Here is a 25,217-nt window from a genome sequence, read left to right as displayed (position 1 = left end):
CCGCTGCGCCACTGTGCTGTGGAGGAGTGTACAAAGTGGGTAAAACGCGGGCATGTGGGACTAGCGTAGATGGGGCATCTTGGTTGGCATGGACGAGTTGGGCCGAAGGGCCTGGTTCCGTGCTGTAAGAAGACTCTGTGACTATCTTGCTGCCTGCAGATTAAGTGGTGTGCAAGGCTCAATTAAAGCGACTTAGTGTCCGTAAAGCATTTTAAGGCATGTTATGGCATTGTGAAAGATTTGTTTCTTTGTTGCTACAGCCATCTCTTGAGGTTACTGAATAGAAGAAAAGCCATTGTTAGCAACATTTTCTAAATAGGGAGAGAATACAAAAGACAATAAACAATAGACAATAGGTGGAGGAGTCGGCCATTCAACGCTTCAAGCCAGCACTGCCATTCAATGTGATCATGGCTGATTATCCCCAATCAGTACAGAAATCGTGGTGCAGTGTGGTGAACTTGTAAGTGCTGGTGCAGGGTTCCTAAGTTAATTTGCAAGTTGAATCATTAATAAGGAAGGCAAATTCAACACCAGCATTTATTTTGAGAGGGCTAGAATACAAAAACAGGGATGGAATGCTGAGACTTTATAAGGCACTTGTCAGATTGCATTGGGAGTATTGTGAACAGTTTCTGGGCACCATATCTGTGGAAGGATTTGCTGACGTTGGAGAGTGTCCAGATGATGATCCTAGGAATGAGTGGGTTGACATATGATAAGCATTTTGAAGGCGCTGGGCCTGTACTCACTGTAGTTTAGAAAGATGAGAGGAGACCTCGTTGAAACATACAGAATAGTGGAAGACCTGGATAGAGCGGATGCAAAAAGCATGTTTCCACTAGTGGGAGATTCTAGGACCAGAGGCCGTAACCTCAGAATAAAAGAACATACCTTTAGAAAGATGAGGAGGAATCTGGGGAATTCAGTGCCACAGACGGCTGTGGAGGCCAAGGCATTGGGTATTTTTTAAGATGGAATAGATAGATTTTGATTAGTAAGGGTGTCAGGGGGGGTTATGGGGAGAAGGCAGGAGAATGGGGTTGAAAGGGAAGGGATAGATAGATCAGCCATGATTGAATGGCGGAGTAGACACGATGGGCAGAATGTCCCAATTCTGCTCCTAGAACATGAACTAATGGCACATAGTAAAGAGACTCCAGCCCCTAATTCTGCTCCTAGAACATGAACTAATGGCACATAGTAAAGAGACTCCAGCCCCGTACTTACAAGGTGCGAAGTGTGGCATATGGTTGAAGCTGGACACCGGAATACTGGTGATGTTATTATTATTCAGGGTGCTGGAAAAGACAGAGACAAATGTTGTTAATTAACTTGCTATCTGTTTTCATACAATGGTCAAGAAAGCAGACCGACGCCTCTCCTTCTTTAGAAGGCTCAGGAGGTTTGGCATGTCCCCAACTCTCACCAGCTTCTACAGATGCTCTGTGGAAAACATGCTATCGGGATGCATCACTGCACGGTTTGGGAACAGCTCCATCCAAGACCGCAAGAAATTGCAGAGAATTGTGGACGCAGCCCAGACCATCGTGCAAACCAACCTCTCTTCCACTGACTCCATCTACGCCTCACGCTGCCTCAGCAAGGCCACCAGCCTAATCAAGGACCATTCTCCCCCCAGTCACTCCCTCTTCTCCCCTCTCCCATCAGGCAAGAGGGTCAGAAGTATGAAAGCGTACACCTCCAGATTTAGGAACAGTTTCTTCCCTGCTGTTTTTCGGCAACTGAACCATCCTATCACCAACTAGAGAGCGGTCCTGAACTGTCTACCTCATCAGAGACCCTCGGACTATCTTTAATTGGACTTTCCCTTGCATTAAACATTATTCCCTTTATCCTGTGACTGTACACTGTGGACGACTTGACTGTAATAATGTTTAGTATTTTCGTTGACTGGATAGCACGCAACAAAAAAGCTTGTCAGACTTTATTGGACTTTTTCTTGTGCAAAACGTTATCCACGTTATTCCTTTTATCTTGTGTCTCTACACTGTGGACGGCTCTATTGTAATCATGAATTGTATTTCCGCTGACTGGTTAGCACGCACCAATAAAGCTTTTCACTGTACCTCCGTATGTGTGACAATAAAGTAAACTAAACTTTCACTGTAACACGGTACATGTGACAATAATAGGCGAAACTAAGCCCACACTAGCAGACGCAGAGAGTGAGAAGGACTTACAGGACCTCTAGGCTCCTCAGGGCTCGGAAAGCTCCTTCCTCAATGCAGGTAATTTGATTTTTGTCCAGCTGCCTGTGTGAGCAAATGGAGAGAAGTAAACGACAGATAAAAGCTCGTGGCAGAATGGTTACAATTATAGACATACAGCGTGGAAACAGGCCCTTCAGCCCAAGCGCACGCCGATCTCCACTAGTCCCACCTGCCTGCGTTTGGCCCAAATCCCTCTAGACCTGTTCCATGTACCTGTCTCTGGGCAACAGGTGGAGGCTACAAGCCTCAGGACACCGTGGTGCAGCAGTAGAGTTGCTGCCTCACAGCGCCAGAGACTTGGTTTGATTATGCCCTCGGGTGCTGTCTGTGTGGAGTTTGTACGTTCTCCCTGTGACCGCGTGGGTTTTCTCCGGGTACTCCCTCCCACACTCCAACGACGTACAGGTTTGTAGGTTAATTGGCTTCATTAAAATTGTAAATTGTCCCCAGTGTGTAGGATTGTGCTGGTGTACTGGGTCATCGCTGGTCACTAACACTATCCTACAGACTAGGGACAATTTACAATTTACAGAAGCCTGCAATTAACCTGCAATTGGAGTGTGGGAGGAAACCGGAGTACACAGGGAAAACCCACGTAGTCACAGGGAGAACTTACACACGCCACACACAGACAGCACCCGTGGTCAGGATCGAACCCGGGTCTCCTGCGCTGCAAGGCAGCAACTCTACGGCCCCTTGCTACCATTTTCGACATCAATCACCAACCCTCCCTTTCCCCTTATCCCGATCTTCCAATCTAACTCACTGTGACCCCAGCAATTTTTTTTTTTAATTTGCAATATCTCTGTGGCTGTAACACTATATTTATGAGCCAGATTGGTGGAAGAGTTATACTTGTTATATTCCGGACGGCAGAATGAATAACAACTTACATGCAGGTTGCCTGGATCACGAGAGAGAGATTTATTACCCAACATTCCATGCTTATATCGAACACCAGCTCATTAACATATACATGAATATGTATGAATACATTACATTGCTCTCCTTTTTTTAAGTATTAAATCTAAGTGCTCAGTTACAATTTTGTTGTTGTGATACTCGATTTAAACCAGTATTTACTTTACATATTTACATTTACATTTTTGTTTTACTTATACAGTGAGTTACTTAATTTACAAACTTAATCTGACTACTGGTTTACGGATCCTGCCTGATCGTCTAACAGTAACAGGTGTAACAGGTTTAGGTGTTGACTCAACTGTAGGCTTGTTTGGCTCTGTTTTAGTACCCTGACTTTGACCAGAGGAATCTGTTCCTTTGTCTGTACTAACTGAACTTTGTGTTTCAATCACAGTGGTCTCTTCCAACTCACATTCAGATAAAAACTCAGGGATTCGGACTTCGTGCTAAGTTTTTGGTTCGTCTTTGGCTGGAATCATTTGATCAACATGAACACTTTTGATCCTACCCAACTATGTATCTTTTTGTTCCATACACTTACAATATTTTCTCAACATCCCATTTGTCTTGACTGGACTTGTTGGGAGGACTGAGAACACGAACCTGCTCATCTCTGGCTTGAGAGTCAAAATGGCGTTTTTGACTTAACTGTTTTTGCTCAACTCTCAAGGCCAAATTGGGTTGAACAAGACTTAGGTGTATTCTTAGCCTTCTCTTCATCAACAGTTCTGCAGGTGAGTAACCTGTTGTGTGTTGTGTGATTCTGTACTTCAGCAAGAAACTAGCCAAACGATGTTTCATGCTGTATTTTGAACTACCCTGCAAAACCTGTTTCTTGAGAGCATCTTTCCAGTTGGAGGCTGGATGGTATGGGGGAACAAGTGTGTGTTTTACACCATTTGGCTGCCGAAACGTTTATGATGTTTTCAAGACGTGATTTGGACAAATCAATGATGAAAATGTTTTGCCAGTATAACTCTATTCTCCTCAGCCAATCCTTTCCAAGGAGGGTTGGTTTATATCAGTAGCTGGCCACTATGATGGGCAGTGTTACTGACTGACCATTGCGCTCAACTTTACAGTTCATTTGTCCGCATGTCTCCAAAACTTTGCCCGAGTGGGTTCCCAGCTTGACCTTACTCTCAAACAGTGGTGTCTGTGGGAACTTTGTTTCGTACAGGTCTTTGCTCATGACCGAACAATCTGCTGCCGTGTCAATACACATATCGATTAACTGTTCATTAATCAATGGTCTAGTTCGAAAGTCCTTGCCTTGGTTGGTTGTAGGCTTGTTGTTGGTTGCATAAATGGTGTACAACCCAAGTTCATTCCCATCTAGGTTCACCTCCAAGTTGTGAACTCCTCTCTGGTGTTGTCACTTGATTCCCGCAGATTGTTGGTTTCCTGTTTTAAGCTTGGCCGGACATGCTGAGGCGATATGGCCTTTCCTCTGGCAGTTATAATACTTGGCCATTTTGAACTGACAACATTGGGATGAGTGATTACCGTTGCAACGATAACAACTGGCTGAACTCGGCTCCCCGCCATACTTTGGTTTTGGTTTAGTGCCTCTTGGTTTGGCCATAGGCACTGCCTTGTGACTGTAAACGGCCACTGCAGTTCGTGGTGGACGAAACTCGCGAGCATTCTTTGATGCCATCTCCATTGTTGTAGCAATCTTGCATGCTTTCTCGAATGTAAGATCTGGAGTGTTCATGAGTTTGGACTAAATTCGTTCATCCACTAGATCACAAACAAATCTGTTGCGTAGTGCGCGTCCGAGAAAAGTTTCAAAGTTACAGAGCAAAGTTACGTTTTTCAAGGAAACAATGCACTCATTGATTGTCTCATTCTGCTTCTGGTTTCTGGTGCCGAATTTATAGCTTTCTGCAATTTCCAGAGGCTTTGGGTTGAAGTGCTCCTCCAACTTCTTCATAATGTCATTGAATGGCACGTCTTTTACCTTTATGGGTGCAAGGAGATTCACGAGTATGCCGTACACTTCAGGACCGATCTCCGTGAGCAGAATCGCTTTCATGAGTTCGCAAACGGCCTTATTTGTTTCAGTCACTATCACTCCTTCACCACTTATCTCCATTATGTTGTTTGCCGTGAAAAACATGTTTGCTCTCTCCATATAGGAGCTGAATGGCTCTCTACTCTTGTCAAAAGTGCTAAGATTTCCGATGTAGCCCGTGGACGCTGCCATCGTGTCGTTCACATTTTTTTTTTTAAAGTCCGTTCAAAAACCCAGATTTCATGTCTGTTCCGGTGTAACAATTCACCTAAAACTTAATTGTACAAAGGCTATTCAGCTTAAGGAATTCGACAAAAAAAAAATCCCAAGGACGGTATCTTGCCACGTAGACACAACATAGAGATAGCATGACAAATTATCGATGATTTGTCCAGCTGCTGTTTTAAACTACAGTCCCCTGCATAGAAGGATGTGCGGCCTATCGTGTCCAGCTCGCAAACAACAGCGACACAACTCCGTATTTACTCTTTAAAATGTTAAACAATACTGCGTGTTGCAAAACAATCCTGCACTGTATTTAAAGGATGAGTTCACAAACTCTATCCCATCCTCGTCGCCAATTTTGTTATATTCCGGACGGCAGAATGAATAACAACTTACATGCAGGTTGCCTGGATCACGAGAGAGAGATTTATTACCCAACATTCCCTGCTTATATCGAACACCACCAACTCATTAACATATACATGAATATGTATGAATACATTATAGTACTCACAAGTTCTTGATGTCCGTTGCTCCACGGAATGCCTTCCTGGGAATTGCCTGAATGGAATTCTCGCTCAGATCCCTGTTGGAAATAGTGATTTCTCATTACTAGGCGGCATTCAAGGAATTCAAGATTGCATTGAGACATCAAATGCATGCAAGATTACGGGACGTCTAGGGATTACAGGACCACGAGGCTCCTCAGAGCTCCGAACACCCCCTCCTCTTTGAAGGTCATTTGCTTTTTGTCCAGCTGCCTGCGTGAGTAGATACTCAAAAAATGCTGGAGTGGGTAGGATGCAACACAAGCTTAGTTTAGTTTAGTTTTGTTTATTGTCACGTGTACCGAGGTACAATGAAAAGCTTATGTTGCGCGCTAACCAGTCAGCGGAAAGACTATACGTGACTACAATGGAGCCATTAACAATATACATATTTTAGTTTAGTTTAGTTTAGTATAGGTTAGTTTAGTTTAGAGATACAGCGTGGAAACAGGCCCTTTGGCTCACCGAATCCATGTCGACCAGCGATTCAGGCACACTAACACTATCCTATACATCATCGACAATTTACAATTAGACCAGGCCAATTAGCCAACAAACCTGTACGTCTCCGGAGTGTGGGAGGAAACCGGATATCCCGGAGAAAACCCACGCAGATCAGGGGCAGAACGTACAAACTCCATCAGGATGGAACCCGGGTCTCTGCCGCTGTGAGGCAGCAACTCTACCGCTGCGCCACTGTGAAACATGATAAAGGACTCAAGTTTGTCCAGATATTGCTTTCACTGTACCTCAGTACATGTGATAATAAACTAAACCAAACTAAAATAAACTAGACTGTCTTTTCGCTGACCGAATAGCAGACGACAAAAAATCTTTACACTGCAATCTTACACTTACATTTACAAGGTAGACAAAAGTGCTGGAGAAACTCAGCAGGTGCAGCAGCATCTATGGAGCGAAGAAAATAGGCAACGTTTCGGCCCGAAACCCTTCTTCAGAAACGTTGCCTATTTCCTTCGCTCCATAGATGCTGCTGCACCCGCTGAGTTCCTCCAGCACTTTTGTCTACCTTCGATTTTCCAGCATCTGCAGTTCCTTCGAAAACACTTACATATACAATCCTTACACGTGACAATAATAAACCAAACCAAACTTTATGTCTTAGCCTGGCATCATGTTGAGCAGGTGTTGAAGGAGAGGTGGATGTGGGGGAGAGAGGTGTGTATGGGAGGTTGGGCGACGAGGTGTGACAGAGGGCGACTGTGGATTGTAAAAAAGCCGTTCGTTCATCTAATCTCCACAGCAACCACAGCTGGTGTTAAAAATCCTGGCTTCCTGCTCCAGGAGGTGTGCAGTGCTCTCTCCACAGGTAGTCTCGCCAACTGTGTGGTGAATCTGTGGGAGGGCTGTGGAGGCCAAGTCAATGGATATTTTTAAGGCAGAGATAGATAGATTCTTGATGAGTAAGGGTGTCAGGGGTTATTGGGAGAAGGCAGGAGAATGGGGTTTGAGAGGGAAAGATAGATCAGCCATGATTGAATGGCGGAGTAGACTTGATGGGCCGAATGGCCTCATTCTACTCCTATCACTTATGAACTTATGAACTGCGGCAATAGTTTCCGTCTCGTCAACAGCCGCCCAATCCTCTCCTTAGAGTAAATCCTCCGATCCAGGCATCATTCAGGTAAACCCCTTCTGCACCCTCTCCAATGGTTCCACATTCTTCCTGTAATGAGGTAACCAGAATTGCACGCAATACTCCAAATGCACCCTGACCAAAATCTTGTGGGTGGTAAAGCTGCTGCCTCATAGCACCAGAAACCCGGGCTCAATCCTGACTACGGGTGCTGTCCTGTACGGAGTTAGAACATTCTCCCTGTGACCGCGTGGGTTTTCTCCGGGTGATCTAGAGGAATAGATCGGGTAGACGTTCAGAGTCTCTTGCCCAGAGTAGGGGAATCGAGAACCAGACATAGGTTTAAGGTGAAGAGGGGTAAGGTTGAATAGGAATCTGAGGGATAATTTTTTACAGAAAGGGAGGTGGGTGTATGGAACGAGCTGCCGGAGGAGATAGTTGAGGCAGGGATTATTGCAACATTCACAAACAATTACACGTGGAAAGGACAGGTTTGGAGGGACATGGGCCAAACACAGCTAGTGGGACATGTTCGTTGATGCGGACAAGGGCCTGTTTCCACGTTGTGTGACTCTATGCTCCGGTTTCCCCCCACATTCCAAAGACGTGCGGGTTCGTAGGTTCAATTACTTCTGTAAATTGTCCCGAGTGCGTCGGATAGAAATTGTGATTGTTGGTCGGTGCCGACTCTCGATGGGCCGAAGGGCCTGGTTCCACGCTGTATCTCTGAACTAAACCTAAACTATCGATCTGACACGTGACTTACTGACTCTTGCACTCAATGCCCCGACCGATGAAGGCAAGCAAACCGTACAACAATGCTCTCCCGCTGCCCAATTATGGAACTGGATATAGATGATAATGTGGATAATGTGTATTCTTGTGGAGTAAAATGTTTCAGAAATGAAACTTGACCCTACATTAGTCGACTATTGATAATCCACTGAGATGGTGTAATGTACATTACCAGAGACTCTAAAGCTACATGGCTATGGGGCCCCTGAGGTGTTGGCTTAGTTTAACCCATTGTGACCCAAGGTCACCTGTTTTACTCCATTGCCCTTGCCCACTCCATTCACCTCCTCTAAACCTACCACCCTCCACTCATTCTTTAGACTTCCAGACTGTGGAGATACTGCGTGGAAACAGGCCCTTCAGCCCACCTAGTCTGTGCCATCCCGTGATCACCCATACACCTGCACTACCCTGCACGCTCGCCACTATTTAGGGAAGCCAAATAAAACTACCAACCTGTATGTAAACCCTTGTTATAACGGATCTTGGGGGAGAGATGATGTCATTATTGCCAGTTGTCACGATAAGCGAGTAAGGGACTATCATTGTATTAGTAGAAACAAACAACTTCAGATGCTGGTTAAAGGACACAAAGTGCTGGAGGAACTCAGTAGGTCCGGCAGCATCATGTGTAGCAAGGAACTGCAGATGCCGGTTTACACTGACGATAGACATAAAGAAGCCGGATTAACTCAGCAGGACAGGAGGCAGCATCTCTGGAGAAAAGGAATAGGTGACGTATTGGGTTGAGACCCTTCTTCAGACTGAGCATCAGGGGAGAGAGAAGTTAGAGGTATGAAAAGGTACAGATCAATCAAGTCCAAGGGTCTCCAACGAGGCAGATGGGAGGTCAGAACCGCTCTCTAGTTGGTGATAGGATGGCTCAGTTGCCTGATAACAGCTGGGAAGAAACTGTCCGTGAAGCTATCGAGGTGTGCGTTTTCACACTTCTGTACCTCTTGCCCGATGGGAGAGGGGAGAAGAGGGAGTGACCGGGGTGAGACTGGTCCTTGATTATGCTGGTGGCCTTGCCGAGGCAGCGTGAGGTGTAGATGGAGTCAGTGTAGCGGTTGGTTTGCGTGATGTTCTGGGCTGCGTCCACATCTCTCTGCTGTTTCTTGCGTCTGCCTTTGCTACAACCTCTCTCCGCCTGTTTGCACTGCTGCTTTCAACAGCGGTCACGGTCCTTGGAGGACAAAGAGCTACAGCTGCCAACGCCACCCCCCACCCAGACATGCAGCCAGCCCCTCTCCCTGGTCCCCGTGATGATGGATTGGATTCGGCAGCTGTGGAACTCCAGTATTGGATACGTCCAACTTATTGTTGACGGTGAAACTTGATCAACTCCGACGCAGCACCCAGCAAACGTTTCCACAGCGCTCACAGGTCGCGTGCATTAACCCCTTGTGCTCTGCGGTGGTCTCAGGGTCAAGGGCACAACATCTTCAGGAGGAACTCAACACCACGGGCGGCACGGTGGCGCACCGGTAGAGTTGCTGCCTCACAGCGCCAGGGACCCGAGTTCAATCCTGACTGCGGGTGCTGTTTGTACGGAGTTTGTACGTTCTCCCTGTGAGTTATGCCCCTGTCCCACTTAGGAAACTTGAACGGAAACCTCGGGAGACTTTGCGCCCCACCCAAGGTTTCCGTGCGGTTCCCGGAGGTTGCAGGTGGGTGCAGGTAGTGGAAGCAGGTACGGAGACTGATAAAAACCTCCGGGAACCGCGCGGAAACCTTGGGTGGGGCGCAAAGTCTCCAGAGGTTTCCGTTCAGGTCTCCTAAGTGGGACAGGGGCATTAGGTTTCTCCGGGTGCTTAATTCAGTTTAGTTTAGAAATACAGAGCGGAAACAGGCCCTTCGGCCCACCAAGTCCACGCAGACCAGCAATCCCCACACACTAACACTATCCTACACACTAGGTACAATTTATAATAACACCAAGTCAATTAAGCTACAAACCTGTACGTCTTTGGATTATGGGAGGAAACCGGAGATCCCGGAGAAAACCCACGCAGGTGACAGGGAGAACGTGCAAACTCCAGACAACACCCATAGTCAGGATCAAACCCGGGTGCTCTGGTTTCACCCCACTATCCGTAGACATACAAGTTTGCAGGTTAATTGGCTTTGGTAACACTATAAATTGTCCCTGGTGTGTCGGATAGAGCTAGTGTACGGGGTGATCACTGGCCTGCATGGAATCGATGGGCCAAAGGGGCTTTTTCTGCACTGTATCTCTACAGTCTAAAGAGTGCAATCGGACCATACAAGAGTAAAACCGATGGTACAAAAGAGAATGGAAACAGGGCAGAATGTAGAGTTGTAACTACCATATAGACTAGAGAACGTACGGATGAACAAAGATGGTTGCAAAGAGGTGGAGGACACCCTGCAACGTCGCCAGGACAACGGGCCTTCACGGTCAGGTCCTGTACTTACAAGAGTACAACATTATAGAAGTACTGAGCATGGAAGTTGGTAGATCATGTTACAGTTATATAAGACGTTGGTGAGGCCGCATTTAGAACATTGTGTTCAGTTCTGGGCGCAATGTTATAGGAAAGAGGTTATTAAGATGGAGAGGGTGCCGAGAAGATTTACGAGGACGTTGCCACGACATGAGGGGCTGAGCTACAGGGAGAGGTTGAGCAGACTGAGACTCTATTCCCTGGAGCGCAGGAGGGTGAGCGATGATCATATACAGGTGTGCAAAATTGTGAGAGGAATAGATCGGGCAGACGCACAGAGTCTCTTGCCCAGAGTAGGAGAATCGAGGACATAGGTTTAAGGTGAAGGGCGTAAGGTTTAATAGGAATCTGAGGGGTGACGTTTTCACACTAAGCGAGGTGGGGGGGTGAAACATGCTGCCAGGGGCGGTAGTTGAGGCAGGGAGCAATGCAATGTTTAAGAAGCAATTAGATACACGGATAGGATAGGTTTAGAGGGATATGGTCCAAACGCAGGCAAGTGGGACTAGTGTAGATGGGACATGTTGGTCGGTGTGGGCAGGTTGGGCCGAAGGGGCTTTTTCCATGCTGTATGACTGTGTGAAGTCTTTAACAATTGAGACTCACTCTCTCTCTCTCTCTCTCTCTCTGTCTCTCTCTCTCTCTGTCTCTCTCTCCCTCTCTCTCTCTCGATCCCTCTCTCCCTCTCTCCCTCTCTTTCACTGCCTTTTCTTTCTCTGCATATCTCCCTCTCCCTCTTTCTCTCTCTCTCCCTCTCTCTCACATTCACTGCCTTCTTTTCTCTCTGACGATAAATACATCTGGCATACTGAGCGAGCCACTTGACTGCCTTATCTAAAACCCGCAAGTCCTTGGAGAATGTGCTTTGCGGCAGAGAGAGACACGTCAGCGCCCTCGCGTTAATGACTGTCGGTGTCTTTGCTTCCAGTCGCTTGTTCCCCTGTTTCAGTAGCTGGTTTCATGAATAAAGGACAAAGTCTATAAAACAACATATCGGAACCATTATAGAACAGTAACGTTCTCATCAGGAAAGCAAATAAGCAGTCTAATTGCTGCCTGTGAGGGCTATTGATCACATATTGATCACTGTTCCATTTCATTTCCTATCAAGTAGAATATGCTAAGTTTTCTGCTTGTCCAACTTTTCTTAATCATTTACAGTCGATTTATACGGATGAGGTTGGGTAAGGAGGGCTTTGACATGAGGAGAGATGACTGGTTTAGTTTCAGTTTATTTTACTTTGGAGATACAGCATTGAAACTGGCCGTGTGGCCCACAGAGATCTCCCTTTCCCATTCAGTTTCTGTTATCCCCTTTCTCATCTGCTCCCTGGTTTAGTTAACGTTATTGTGACATGTACCAAAGTTGGGTGCTAACCAGTCGGTGATTACAATCAAGCTGCCCACAGATGCAGGATAAAGGGGATAATGTTTAGTGCAAGATAAAGTTGAGTGAAGTTCGATTAAAGTCTAAGGGTCTTCAATGAGGTCGATGGTAGCTCAGGACCGCTCTCTAGCCTACATACGGGGGCAATTTACAGAGAGCCAATTAACATACAAACCCGCACATGTGTGGGATGTGGGGGGAATCCAGAGCACCCGGAGGAAACCCATGGAGAACGTGCAAACTCCGCACAGGCAGCAACCGAGATCTGGATTGAACCCGGGTCTCCGTTGCTATGAGGCAGCAGCTCTACCTGCTGCACCACTGTGCCGCCTACAGAGGCCGGAAGTGTTTTACCTGAAGTAAATAAGGCCAAGGGGGGTGACCTTATCGAGGTCTATAAACTCATGAGGGGCGCCTGTAAGGCTAATGGAAGGTGAATTGAGTAGAGAAGTTCAGACATTATGTTCCAGCTGTACAAGACATTGATGGGGCTGCACTCTGGTGCCATGTGCTCAAATTAGTTGCCCTGCTTTAGGAGAAGGAATAGATGGAATGGAGATGATGGGGTGGAAGGGGGATGAGAGACTGGTAGGTGGATGGAGGGGAAAGACAGAGGAAGGGGATGGAGGTGGAGACAGGGGGAGGGGAACAGGGTGACCAAAACGAAACGTAATACTCCAAATACAGCCTCACCGACTCCACTCTGAGTTAAAGGACACAGAGTGCTGGATGTTAACTCAGCAGGTCAGGCAGCATCTTTGGAGAACATGGATAGGTGACGTATATCGGGTCAGAACGACCCAACTCGAAACATCACCTATCCAGAGATTCTGCCCGAACGGCTGAGTTACTCCAGCACTTTGTGTCTTTTTGTATTTAAACCAGCATCTGCAGTTCCTTGCAGAAACAAGGAACTGCAGAAGCTGGTTTCAAATTTGCAAGGATAGACACAAAGTTCTGGAGTAACTCAGCGGGCCAGGCAACATCCCTGGAGAACATGGATAGGTGACGTTTCGGGTTGGGACGGGCACCTTCTTTAAAGGGTCCCAACCCAAAATGTCCCCCATCCTTTTTCTCCAGAGATGCTGCCTGACCCGCTGAGTTACCCCAGCACTTACAGTATCTGCAGCCCTTGTTTCTCCACGCTGAATAAACTGCGTGCCACTTGGTTCTGGAATCATTGCGGTAAATTAAATGGAAAGTTATTTTACTAAGTCCCGCGCTCGATTATACCACCTGTTGCTTGGTGATATTAATTTATTAACAACGTCGTTAAACAGACATAAAGTATGCAAGGGGGGGATTAATGAGGTTTCAGAGTAGCAGGGGAATATGCCGGCACAGATCGACGTGTGAGGAAGTCAAGTGGTTTTAACAAGGGGCAAGTATTTCATTGTTGCGGGTGGGATATATGATACCTCATCACACTTTAGAGGAGAGAGGCACGTGAGTTGTGTGGGATGGGAGCCAGACAAGAAATAGACATACGCTAAACGACAAAGACAGTCACACACTTGGAAGGATGTGGAGGCTTTCGGGAGGATGTTTCAGTTTTAGTTTTCAGTTTTAGAAATACAGCGCGGAAACAGCCCACTGGGCCCGCGCCAACCAGCGATCACCCATACACACTAGTGCGTAGGACGGAACTGCAGATGCCGGTTTATACTGAATATCGATGCAAAGTGCTGAAGTAACTCAGCGAGTCTGGCAGCATCTCAGGAGAAAAAGGATAGGTGACTTTTCAGGTTGGAACCTTTCTTCAGACCCTGGTAAACATTAGGGACAATGAACAGAATTGAATTTGATTTTTTTTAATTTAAACACGGACAGTGCATATTGATAAACATTTACATTCCTGGGATGTCAGGACTTTCATATGAAGAAAGACTGGATAGACTCGGCTTGTACTCGCTAGAATTTAGAAGATTGAGGGGTGATCTTATAGAAACTTACAAATTTCTTAAGGGGTTGGACAGGCTAGATGCAGGAAAATTGTTCCCGATGTTGGGGAAGTCCAGAACAAGGGGTCACAGTTTAAGGATAAGGGGGAAATCTTTTAGGACTGAGATGAGAAAAAACATTTTTCACACAGAGAGTGGTGAATCTCTGGAATTCTCTGCCACAGAAGGTAGTTGAGGCCAGTTCATTGGCTATATTTAAGAGAGAGTTAGATGTGGCCCTTGTGGCTAAAGGGATCAGGGGGTATGGAGAGAAGGCAGGTACAGGGTACTGAGTTGGATGATCAGCCATGATCATATTGAATGGCGGTGCAGGCTCGAAGGGCCAAATGGCCTACTCCTGCACCTCTTTTCTATGTTTCTATGTTTCTACATGTAAATATGCAAGATTATAGCCAATTGCTAATTTCCATCTTTAGTCCCTTTGGCAGCAAAAAGAAACAATTATACAAGACACACAACCAACTCAATTCACACAGACATCCATCACAGCGAGTCTCCTCCTCACTGTGATGGAAGGCAAAGTCTTGTCTCTCCCCTGCCCTCCATCCTCTCCCGATGTTAAAGCCCCAGGCTGGCGATGGTAAGTCCCGCTTAAGAAGCCAATTTACCTACAAACCTGTACGTCTTTGGAGTGTGGGAGGAAACCAGAGCACCCGGAGAAAACCCACGTGGTCACAGGGAGATGGTACAAACTCCATACAGACACACAGCACCCGTCAGTAGTCAGGATCGACCCGGGACTCTGGCGCTGTTAGGCATCAACTCTACCGCTGTGCCACCGTGCCGCCCTTGACAATCTCTTATGTGTACTCTTCAATTATTCAACCCGTAAACAAAATTAAACCCCTACATTTAAGTGGTGCCTTGGATGGGATATTACTGAGACACTGTTGGTGAAGCTTGGCACCGGGCCACATTGGCGGAATCTCGGATATATGACAGAAAGTGTGGTTGAAGAAGTCAGTTTTAAGGGGTTTTTTTGTCAAGAGGGAGTTTACCCCACATAATGCGGGCAGGTGGAACTAGTGTAGATGGGGCATTTTGGTGGGCATGGGCAAGTTGGGCCGAAGGGCCAGTTTTTGTGCTGTATGACTCTATGACTGTCCATTCCCTACATATTCGTGACAACTTTCCCCGATGGAATTATCAAATGTTAGAGGCCATAGCTTTCAAATGAGAACGGCAAAGTTTAAGGGTGATCTGCGGGCAACTTTCTTTATGCAGATTGTGGCGGGTGCCTGGAATGTGTTGCCAGGGGGTGGTGGTGGAGGCAGATTTGATAGTGGCATTTACCACTTCTAGATAGGCACATGGACATGCAGGGAATGAGGGCTATGGATCACGTGCAGACAGAGGAGATTAGTTTAACTTGGCATTATTTTATTTTTCTCCACTGATGCCACCTGATCCGCTGAGTTACTCCAGCACGTTGTGTCTATCGGTGCCCCAGGCACTGTGTACAGAATGATTAGGACAGTTCAGCTCCTGCCGTGGGTGAGAATGGCTCAGAGGTCTAACCAGTGGAGCTGCTGCCTCAGAGCTCCAGATACCAGCAATCAACCCTGAATTAGACCCATTACTCCAGGGACGCTCGTCGACCTACAGTCTGACGCGGTTCTTTGTTGGGAGGAAGTGGAGCTCCCTGGAGACAAGAACTTTCCTCGCCATCTCCGCGCTGTTTTGCAAACAACTTCATGGGAAATGAAGCTTTTGAGATCAGTGCATCTCACACAGAGTCACGAGTAATTAAAGACAAGAAATGCAATGGTTTCCTCAACGTGCTGGTTACAACTATGCTCAGATAGACCTCACTTCAAAAGATCATAAAACATAGGAGCAGAATTAGGCCATTCGGCCCATCGAGTCTTCTCCGCCATTCAGTCAATGACTGATCCATCTTTCCCTCTCAACCCCATTCTCCTGCCTTCTCCCCTTAACCTTTGATGCCCTCACTAATCAAGAACCGACCAATCCCTGCTTTAAAAATACCCATTGCCTTGGCCTCCACCGCCGTCTGTGGCAATGAATTCCACAGATTCACCACCCTCCGGCATTTCGTGTCTATCTTCGGTGTAAACCAGCATCTGCATTCCTGCCTTCACATTTCATTCTTCCAATACGTTTGCACAATTTTTAGTCGTGGGTGTCAGGGGTTATGGGGAGAAAGCAGGAGCATGGGGTTAAGAGGGAAAGATAGATCAGTCATGATTGAATGGAGGAGTAGACTTGATGGGCCGAATGGCCAAATTTTGCTCCTATCACTTATGGACATGATAAAGATCAAGGTTTGTCCTCCATTCCAATGTGCCCTTGGCTGGTTACTGGTGACCCTTCTATACAAGCGCAATAATTATCCCTTGTTCCCTTGTCACTGCCATTTGGCGTGCAGTTAGATGCCAACCAGGTGTGGTGTGGACGAGCAAGGAACTGTAGATGCTGGTATACATAAAAAAGACACAAAGTGCTGGAGTGGCTGCTGGAAAATGGGACTGGCTATTAATGGGGGGGGGGGGGGGGGGGGCATGTTGGACGGCATGGACAAGTTGGGCTGAAGGGCCTATTTATTCACTGTACAACAAAATAGGATGGCATAATGATGTAGTGGTAGAGTTGCTGCCTCACAGCACCAGAGACCCGGGTTTGATCCTGACTATGTGTGCCGTCTGTGTGGAGTTTGCACGCTCTCCCCGTGACCGCTTGGGTTTTCTCCGGTTTCCTTCCACATACAAAGACGTACAGGTTTGTAGGTTCATTGGCTTCTGTAAATTGTCGCTGGTGGGTAGGATGGAGCTAGTGTATGGGTGATGGCTTGTCAGTGACGGAGCGGGGAGGTTAATTGGCCCTCTGTAGGTTGCCCCTCATGTGTGAAACTGGGATAACATAGAACTCGTGTCAATGGGTGACCGTTGGGTCGGCACGGACTCGGTGGGCCGAAGGGCCTGATTTCACGCTGTATCTCGAAACTGAACGAAACCAAAGGAAACTAAATTGAACAATCCTGCTCACATCTGATGTGAGAAAGGAAATACATGCAGAGGCTGGAAATTGGAAATAACACTTAATCTATCAAAGGGAAGATCAACCATGTGCTCTCAACAGTGTCATTACCAATAATACCAGCCTAATACGATGTGAGAAATCAACGACACAGAGTAAGATGGAGAGGCCGAGGGAACGATTTAAAATTGTATTTTATATTGAGTTTTTAGAGATACAGTGTGAAAGCATGTCCTTTGGCCCATTGAGTTCATGCCCACTATCAATCACAACCATACATTGCCAATGGTAATGATCAAGGTGAATGGTCATGTTTTATCTAAACTTGGCTTGATGATAATGCCCCTGTCCCACTTAGGAAACCTGAACGGAAACCTCTGGAGACTTTGCGCCCCACCCAAGGTTTCCGTGTGGTTCCTGGAGGTTGCAGGTGGTTGCCAGAGGTTGCAGGTAGTGGAAGCAGGTAGGGAGACTGACAAAAACCTCCGGGAACCGCACGGAAACCTCGGGTGGGGTGCAAAGTCTCCAGAGGTTTCCGTTCAGGTTTCCTAAGTGGGACAGGGGCATTAGGTTGGAGGTAGATTGAATACTTCAGGACTTGACCTTGCAATGAAGATATTTCGTCTATACAGACGGGGTACAGGCCCTTCAGCCCACCGAGTCCGTGCCGGCCAGCGATCCCCGTTACACGAGCACACCCTGTACGCTAGTGACTATTTACAATTTTTTTACCAAAGCCAATTAACCTACAAACCTACGCATCTCCGGAGTGTGGGATGAAACCGGAGATCCCAGAGAAACATAGAAAATAGGTGCAGGAGTAGGCCACATTCGGCCCTTCGAGCCTGCACCGCCATTCAATATGATCATGGCTGATCATCAAACTCAGTATCCTGTACCTGCCTTCTCTCCGTACCCCCTGATCCCTTTAGCCACAAGGGCCACATCTAACTCCCTCTGAAATATAGCCAATGAACTGACCTCAACTACCTTCTGTGGCAGACAATTCCAGAGACTCACCACTTTCTGTGTGAAAAATGATTTTCTCATCTCGGTCCTAAAAGATTTTCCCCTTTATCCTTAACCCCACACGGTCACGGGGAGAAGGTACAAACACTCTGTACATCAGCATCCGGGGTCAGGATCGAACTTGGGTCTCTGGCACTGTGACGCTGCGACTATCCCGCTGCCCGCCAGTGCAGAGTGGGCAGAATTCCACCATTCAGTTCAGGCCTTTTGAAAGGTTTGTGTAATTAATCCCAATCTTCACCTTATAACACTGCAAACCAGTCATCTCCAATTTTGAGTTCAGAGCTACAGCACGGAAACAGGCCTTCCAGACCACGCTAGTTCTGTGTTAATCCCACGTTCTCATCCACTCCCCACACATTACGGGCAATTTGCAGAAACCGATTTACCTACAAAACCACGTCATTGGGATGTGGGAGGAAACCAGAGCACTCGGAGGAAACCCTTGCAGTCACAGGGAGAACGTACAAACTCCACACAGACAGCACCCAAGGTCAGGATCGAACCCGGGTCTCTGGCGCTGTGAGGTAGCGGCACTGCCTGCTGCGCCACTGTGCCGCCCACTGCATTTTTCTGCTCTTTCCAGTTTCCAACCTAATGATATGCTTCCTAGCTTTGCTTGCTAAATTCTCGTGAAACTGAACATGCCACACAAAAGTCTGATGGAGGCAGATTCGACAATAATACTTAAGGACGGAATTGAGGAAGAAAATTCCAAAACTATCAACCCCCTAAAGACGTACGGGTTTGTGGGTTAATTGGCCCTCTGTGATTCGCCCTCCAGTGTGTAGGGAGAAAGTGAGATAACATGGAACTAGTGTGAACGGGTGATTAATGGTCGGCCTGGACTCAGTGGGCCGAAGGGCCTGTTTCCATGATGTATCCCCCAGTGCTAATAAATGGAGGAGAAATAGAAGTTGTGTAAATGAGCGAGGCAGCACGGTGGGCCAGCGGTAGAGTTGCTGCCTCACAGCGCAAAAGACCCAGGTTCGATTCCACCCTCGGGCGCTGTCTGAACGGAGTTTGCTCGTTCTCCCTGTGACCGCGTGGGTTTTTTTTTACCCCCGGGTGTTCCGGTTTCCTCCCACACTCCAAAGACTTGCAGGTTTGTAAGTTAATTGGCTTCGGTAAAATTGTAAATTGTAGTGTGTGGGACAGTGCTCGTGTACGAGGTGATCGCTGGTCGGCGCGGATTCGGTGGGCCCGATGGACCCGTTTCCTTCGGCCTAAGGCAAAGTCTAATAAGAGGAGTGCTCCGCCAATGAGCCAGCACGGGTACGACGGGCCGAGCGGTCTCACTCTACGTGTAAATCCGCGCCCATGATTTCTCGCGAGCGCGTTTGGACATCGTCGATCGTGACGAGTGCACTACAGATTTCTTCCATCTCATCTGTGTACATTGTGTCGTGTCTCTGTGAATGTCAAAAGATCTCCAAAAAGATGATGCATTATTCAGTGAGATTTGCTGCTGGGAGTCAGGCCCAGAAAAATTAGCATTCTTTACATGAGCATCTCAGCAAGCAGCGGCTTTGAAATTCCAATAGACCTTCACCTGGAGTTCCCTCCTGCTGACTGAGGAAGGTCAACATAGAGAGGCAGCAATCTATCAAAGAGAAGACCAGCCATGCGCTCCCAACAGTGTAATTACTAGCAAAACCTGCCTAATACAGTGGGAGAGATGGGCGGGCGGGAGAGGAAGATGGAGAGGCTGCCGGGGAGGCTGAGGAGGAGATTTTTAAAGCTTGAATAGTTATGGAAATTATTTTTTAAAACTGCTGATGGTGCGAATCTGAAACACGAGCAGGAATATGCTGGACATGCTCAGCCGGGCAGCATCTGTGGAGAGAGAGGGGGAGAGGAAGGAAGAGGGGGAAAGAGGGGGGTGGAGGGGGTGGAGGGGGAGAGAGCGGGGAGAGAGCGGGGAAGAGGGAAAGAGGATGAGGGGGGGTAGAGAAGGGGAGAGGGGGTAGAGAGGGGGGAAGAGGGCTGACAGAGAGAGGAAGGGGGGGGAGAGAGAGAGAGAGAGAGAGGATGACAGAAAGCAGATAATAGACAATAGACAATAGGTGCAGGAGTAGGCTATTCGGCCCTTCGTGCCATCACTGCCATTCACTGTGATCATGGCTGATCATCCACAATCAGTACCCCGTTCTCGCCTTCTCCTCATATCCCTTCATTCCGCTATCTATAAGAGCTCCAGAAAATTGCCCACCACTGCGTTCTGAGGCAGAGAAATCCACAGATTTACAACTCTCTGTGTGAAAAAGTTTATCTTCATCTCCATTCTAAATGGCTTACTCCTTATTCTTAAACTGTGGCCCCTGGTTCTGGATTCTCCCAACATCAGAGAACATTTTTCCTGCCTCTAGAGTGTCCACACCCTTAACAATCTTATATGTTTCAATAAGATTCCCTCTAAATCCTTCTAAATTCCAGAGAATACAAGCCCAGCCACTCCATTCTCTCAGCATATGACAATCCCGGGAATTAACCTTGTGAACCTAGGCTGCACTCCCTCAATAGCAAGAATGTCCTTCCTCAAATTTGGAGACCAAAACTGCACACAATACTCCAGGTGTGGTCTCACTAGGACCATGTACAACTGCAGAAGGACCTCTTTGCTCCTATACTCAACTCCTCTTGTTATGAAGGCCAACATGTCATTCGCTTTCTTCACTGCCCGCTGTACCTGCATGCTTACTTTCAGTGACTGATGAACAAGGACCCCCAGATCTTGCTGTACTTTTCCTTTTCCCAACTTGACACCGTTTAGATAATAACTACCTCCTCTGGCAGCTCGGTCCATACACCCGCTGTCCTCGGTGTAATATAACATTGCCCCTCAGGTTCCTATTAAATCTTTCCCTCCTCAGGATGGTGGGGTCCAAGCCCATAAATCCATGAAAGTTGCACCGTGTAGATCGGGTGGTAAAGAATGGTCGTGAAACTGTGGAATTCATTGCCACAGACGGCTGTGGAGGCCAAGTCATTGGGTATTTTTAAAGTGGAGATTGCGTGATTCTTCATTAGTAAGAGCTTCAAAGTTAACGGGGAGAAGGCAGGAGAATGGGGTTGACAGGGAAAATAGATCAGCCAAGATTGAATGGCATAGTAGGCTCGATGGGTCGAAAGTCATCTGGTCTTATAATGCGGGGAGGGCACAATGGGATCAATGTCGGATTAGCGCAAATGGGTGGTCGGTGGCCAGCACGGGCTCAGTGGGCCGAAGGGCCAGTTTCCCTGCTGTGTGACTGTTAACTAAACGCAAGCCTTCCTTCCTCCTCTGTTGACGAGGGACACGGGATAGAGAGAAGTGTGGATAAGAGAAGATGGAGGTAAATAATAGATCAGTGGTCTGGGTGCTTGAGTTGGCAATGTGCCTTCATGTGCAGGGAGTGGAGGATGGGGCTGTGTCTAGCCAATCGTCCATATCAATAATTCATCCGGCATGTCAGAGGGGGATGTTTGTGACTTAAACGGACATCAATTTTGAATGGATTCCTAATGGCAGGGATTCAGGAAACACTCTCGGGCTGTGAGGGGCCAGAGACGTTCCCTGGGGTAGAGGGCGGGAGGGAAGGACTGAGGGGGGGAGGGGGGGGGAGGGGGGGAGGGAGGAGGGGGGGGGGGAGGGGGAGAGAGAGAGAGAGAGAAAGACAGAGAGAGACAGAGAGAGACAGAGAGAGACAGAGAGAGAGAGAGAGAGAGAGGCAGAGTCAGAGACAGAGAGAGAGAGAGAGAGAGAGAGACAGAGAGAGAGAGGGAGAGAGAGAGAGAGAGGGAGAGAGAGGGGGAGGGAGAGAGAGAGAGAGGAGAGAGGGAGAGGGAGGGAGAGAGGGAGGAGAGAGAGAGAGGGAGAGGGAGAGAGGGAGGGAGGGAGCAGGCACAGTTAGAAAGCAACTAGCGATTCTCAGTTTGGTTTCTATTGTTAAATGACCAAGGTTCAAGGTGAGAAGGAAAAGATTGAATAGAAACCTAAGGGACAACTTCTTTACACAAAGGGTGGTGGGTGTACGGAACGAGCTGCTGGAGTAGGTAGTTGAGGCAGGTACTATCACAACGTTTAAGAAAGTGAAACAGATATATGGATAGGATAGGTTTAGAGAGATATGGGCCAAACGCGGGCAGGTGGGACTAGTGTAGATGGGACATGGTGGCTGGTGCGGGCAACTCAGGTCATGGGGCCTGTTAGTTTCCCTGCTGTATGACGTCATGACCATATGTGTGCACTGACTGCAAATAGAACTGGGACAATTCAGCCTGTGTGGAAGTGGGGAGGATAATGGAGCAGAGCCTCAACAGTACAGCACAGGAACAGGCCCTTCGGCCCACAATGACCGTGCTGAACATGGTGCCAAATGAAACTCATCTCTTCTGTCTCCATAGCCCTCCATTCCCTGCATCTCCATATGTTGATCCAAAAGCCTTTTAAAAGCCACTATTATATTTGCCTCCACCTCCGTGTACAAAACCCGTCCCGCAAACCTCCTTTGGACTTTGTCCCTCTCACAAAGTTAGACCCTCGATTTGATTTTCTCCATCCTGGGAAAAAAAAGATTCTGACTGTCGAGCCTGTCTATGCCTCTCATAATGTTATATCGGGTCTCCCTGCAACCTCCAACGTTCCAGAGGAAACAATTCATATCTGCCCATGTCTGCTCTCCTTGGAGCTAATACCCTTGGATCCAGGCAGCATTCTGAACCTGGACCTCTCCTGCACCCTTTCCCAAGCCTCCACATCCCTCCTGTAATGGGATGACCAGAACTGCACGCGATACTCCAAATGTGGCCTCGCTAAAGACCTAGAAGTCCCAAGAATTCAAAAGATGGTGGAAATAACCTATTACCATTTGATACATTAAAAATAGAACCCAAAGTGTTGGAGTAACTCAACGAGTCAGGCAGCATCTCAGGAGAACACGAAAGTGGAAGATTCAAACAAGGGGACATGACTTCAGAATTAAGGGACAGAAGTTTAGGGGTAACATGAGGGGGAACTTCTTTACTCAGAGCGTGGTAGCTGTGTGGAATGAGCTCCCAGTGGAAGTGGTGGAGGCAGGTTCGATTTTATCATTTAAAAATAAATTGGATAGGTATATGGTTGGGAAAGGAATGGAGGGTTATGGTCTGAGTGCAGGTAGATGGGACTAGGGGAAAATAAGTGTTCGGCACGGACTTGTAGGGCCGAGATGGCCTGTTTCCGTGCTGTAATTGGTATATGGTTATATGGTTATAAGTGAAAGGGGAAAGATCTAATAGGAACCTGAGGGTGGTGGGTGTATGGAACAATCTGCCAGAGGAGGTAGTTGAGGCAGGTGCAGTTAAAAGATATTGCAACCGGTATATGCATAGAAAAGGTTTAGAGGTATACGGACCAAATATGGGAAGGTGGGACCAGTGTACATGGAGCATCATGGCTAGATGGATTTAATGTTTTGTGATTCTCAGACACTATGACGTGAATTGGTGACCTTTCGGGTCACGACTGATTAGTCTGAAGAAGGGTTTTCCAATCTGAAATGTCACCTATCCATGCCCTCCAGAGATGCTACCTGACCCGCTGAGTTACTCCAGCACTTTGTGTTCGATGCAAGATTCCAGCATCTGCAGCTCCTTGTGGCTCCGGTGGAAGCATTATGTTTCCTGAACCATTTTTCGCCATTTATTTCTCTATAAATGGAAACTGTGAAGGTAAACAAATCTCACTGTAAACACAGCCTCCCACCACTAACAGTTCTATGGCGCCTCAGTTGTGACAATCAGCCTTCAATCTCTATCTCGGAGTACCTTCCAGCCAGCTCTCTCTCACTAAAGTCTCCCTCAATTGGTACACTTCACGATGCCTGGGGGAAAGCAGCCAACATAATCAAAGACCACTCACACCCCAGCCATTCCCTCTTCACCCCGCTCTCGTCCGGCAGAAGATACAGAAGCCTGAACGCACACACCACAAGCTTCAGGGACAACTTCTTTCCCTCTGTTAATAGACTACTGACCAGACCTCTCATGATCTTCCAATATACCTCATTGTGGCCCTTGCACTTTTTTTAAAATCTGCACTTTCTCTGCAGCTGTAACACTATAATTTACACTCTGGTATTTTCTCTTTGCACTACCTGTTGTACATGTGTGTGGCATGATTGTACTCATGTATGGTATGATGTGTCTGGATTTGTTGATTTGGGCAGCACGATGGCACAGCGGTAGAGCTACTGCCTTTCAAGGTTCGATCTTGACTAGGAGTGCTGTCTGTACAGAGTTTTCACGTTCTCCCCGTGACCACTGTGTGCCGCCCTAAGATGTTCTTCAATCCAGCTGTCTGTCTGCGGTTCCTCAACTTGCAATAACATCCATTATAAAGATTTCCTTTTTTGTTCTACCTTTGATTTGCCTCTTTCTCACGGCTCCGGTGAGGGGGGGGTGGTGCGTTTTGAGACTGGCACAGACTGAGACTCCTTGTCTGCCGGGTCTTGTCCCGAGGTCGCCCCGCGGTTGCCGAGATACGGGAGGCATCCAGACAGATGCCTGTGTGTTTGGACAGGCGCGGGGGAACGGTGGCAAGTCAGGGCTGGCGGGGAAGACAATGGGAGCGCAGGTGCCACGGCCACAGCTTGTACCGACGTGAGCGGGGTACCGAAGGAAACCAATAAGATGGTGTCAATATTAGCAAGGCCAGTGTCAATATTGGCCGACGCGATCATTTGGGACTCAATACCCCGGCAAATAGGCCCCCGCAGTGTCTAAAGACTGGTTGTTCTTAGAGAGAGTCATCCAGTCACACTGCATGGAAACGCATCCAAGATGGCGTCTAACCCAGGTTACTCTTTGTGAGCTAGCCACTGACAAACGCTCCACTCTTTTAAATTTCCACTCTGCCATTTCTTACTTTAAATACACTATTCACGTTATTCCCTTCATCATGTGTCTGTACACTGTGGACGGCTCGCTTGTAATCATGTGTGGTCTTTCCGCTGACTGGTGAGCACGCAACAAAGAATCTTTTCACTGCATCTCGATACACGTGACAATAAACAA

At 47.5% G+C, this 25,217-nt stretch overlaps 1 protein-coding gene across 1 annotated transcript in view; it reads right to left on the bottom strand.

Annotated features, from left to right (window-relative positions):
- Nucleotides 1-25,217, bottom strand: part of slit1a (slit homolog 1a (Drosophila)) — a 104,146-nt gene that overhangs the window by 55,692 nt on the left and 23,237 nt on the right. The window contains 4 exon segments of the mRNA XM_055647065.1: nucleotides 1,231-1,243; nucleotides 1,246-1,301; nucleotides 2,205-2,276; nucleotides 5,915-5,986. Of these exon segments, the coding sequence (XP_055503040.1) occupies nucleotides 1,231-1,243; nucleotides 1,246-1,301; nucleotides 2,205-2,276; nucleotides 5,915-5,986 (213 nt within the window).

This window comes from Leucoraja erinacea, chromosome 15 (genome assembly GCF_028641065.1).
Source record: "Leucoraja erinacea ecotype New England chromosome 15, Leri_hhj_1, whole genome shotgun sequence".
NCBI lineage: Eukaryota > Metazoa > Chordata > Chondrichthyes > Rajiformes > Rajidae > Leucoraja > Leucoraja erinaceus.
This window is presented reverse-complemented; position numbering and strand designations above follow the sequence as displayed.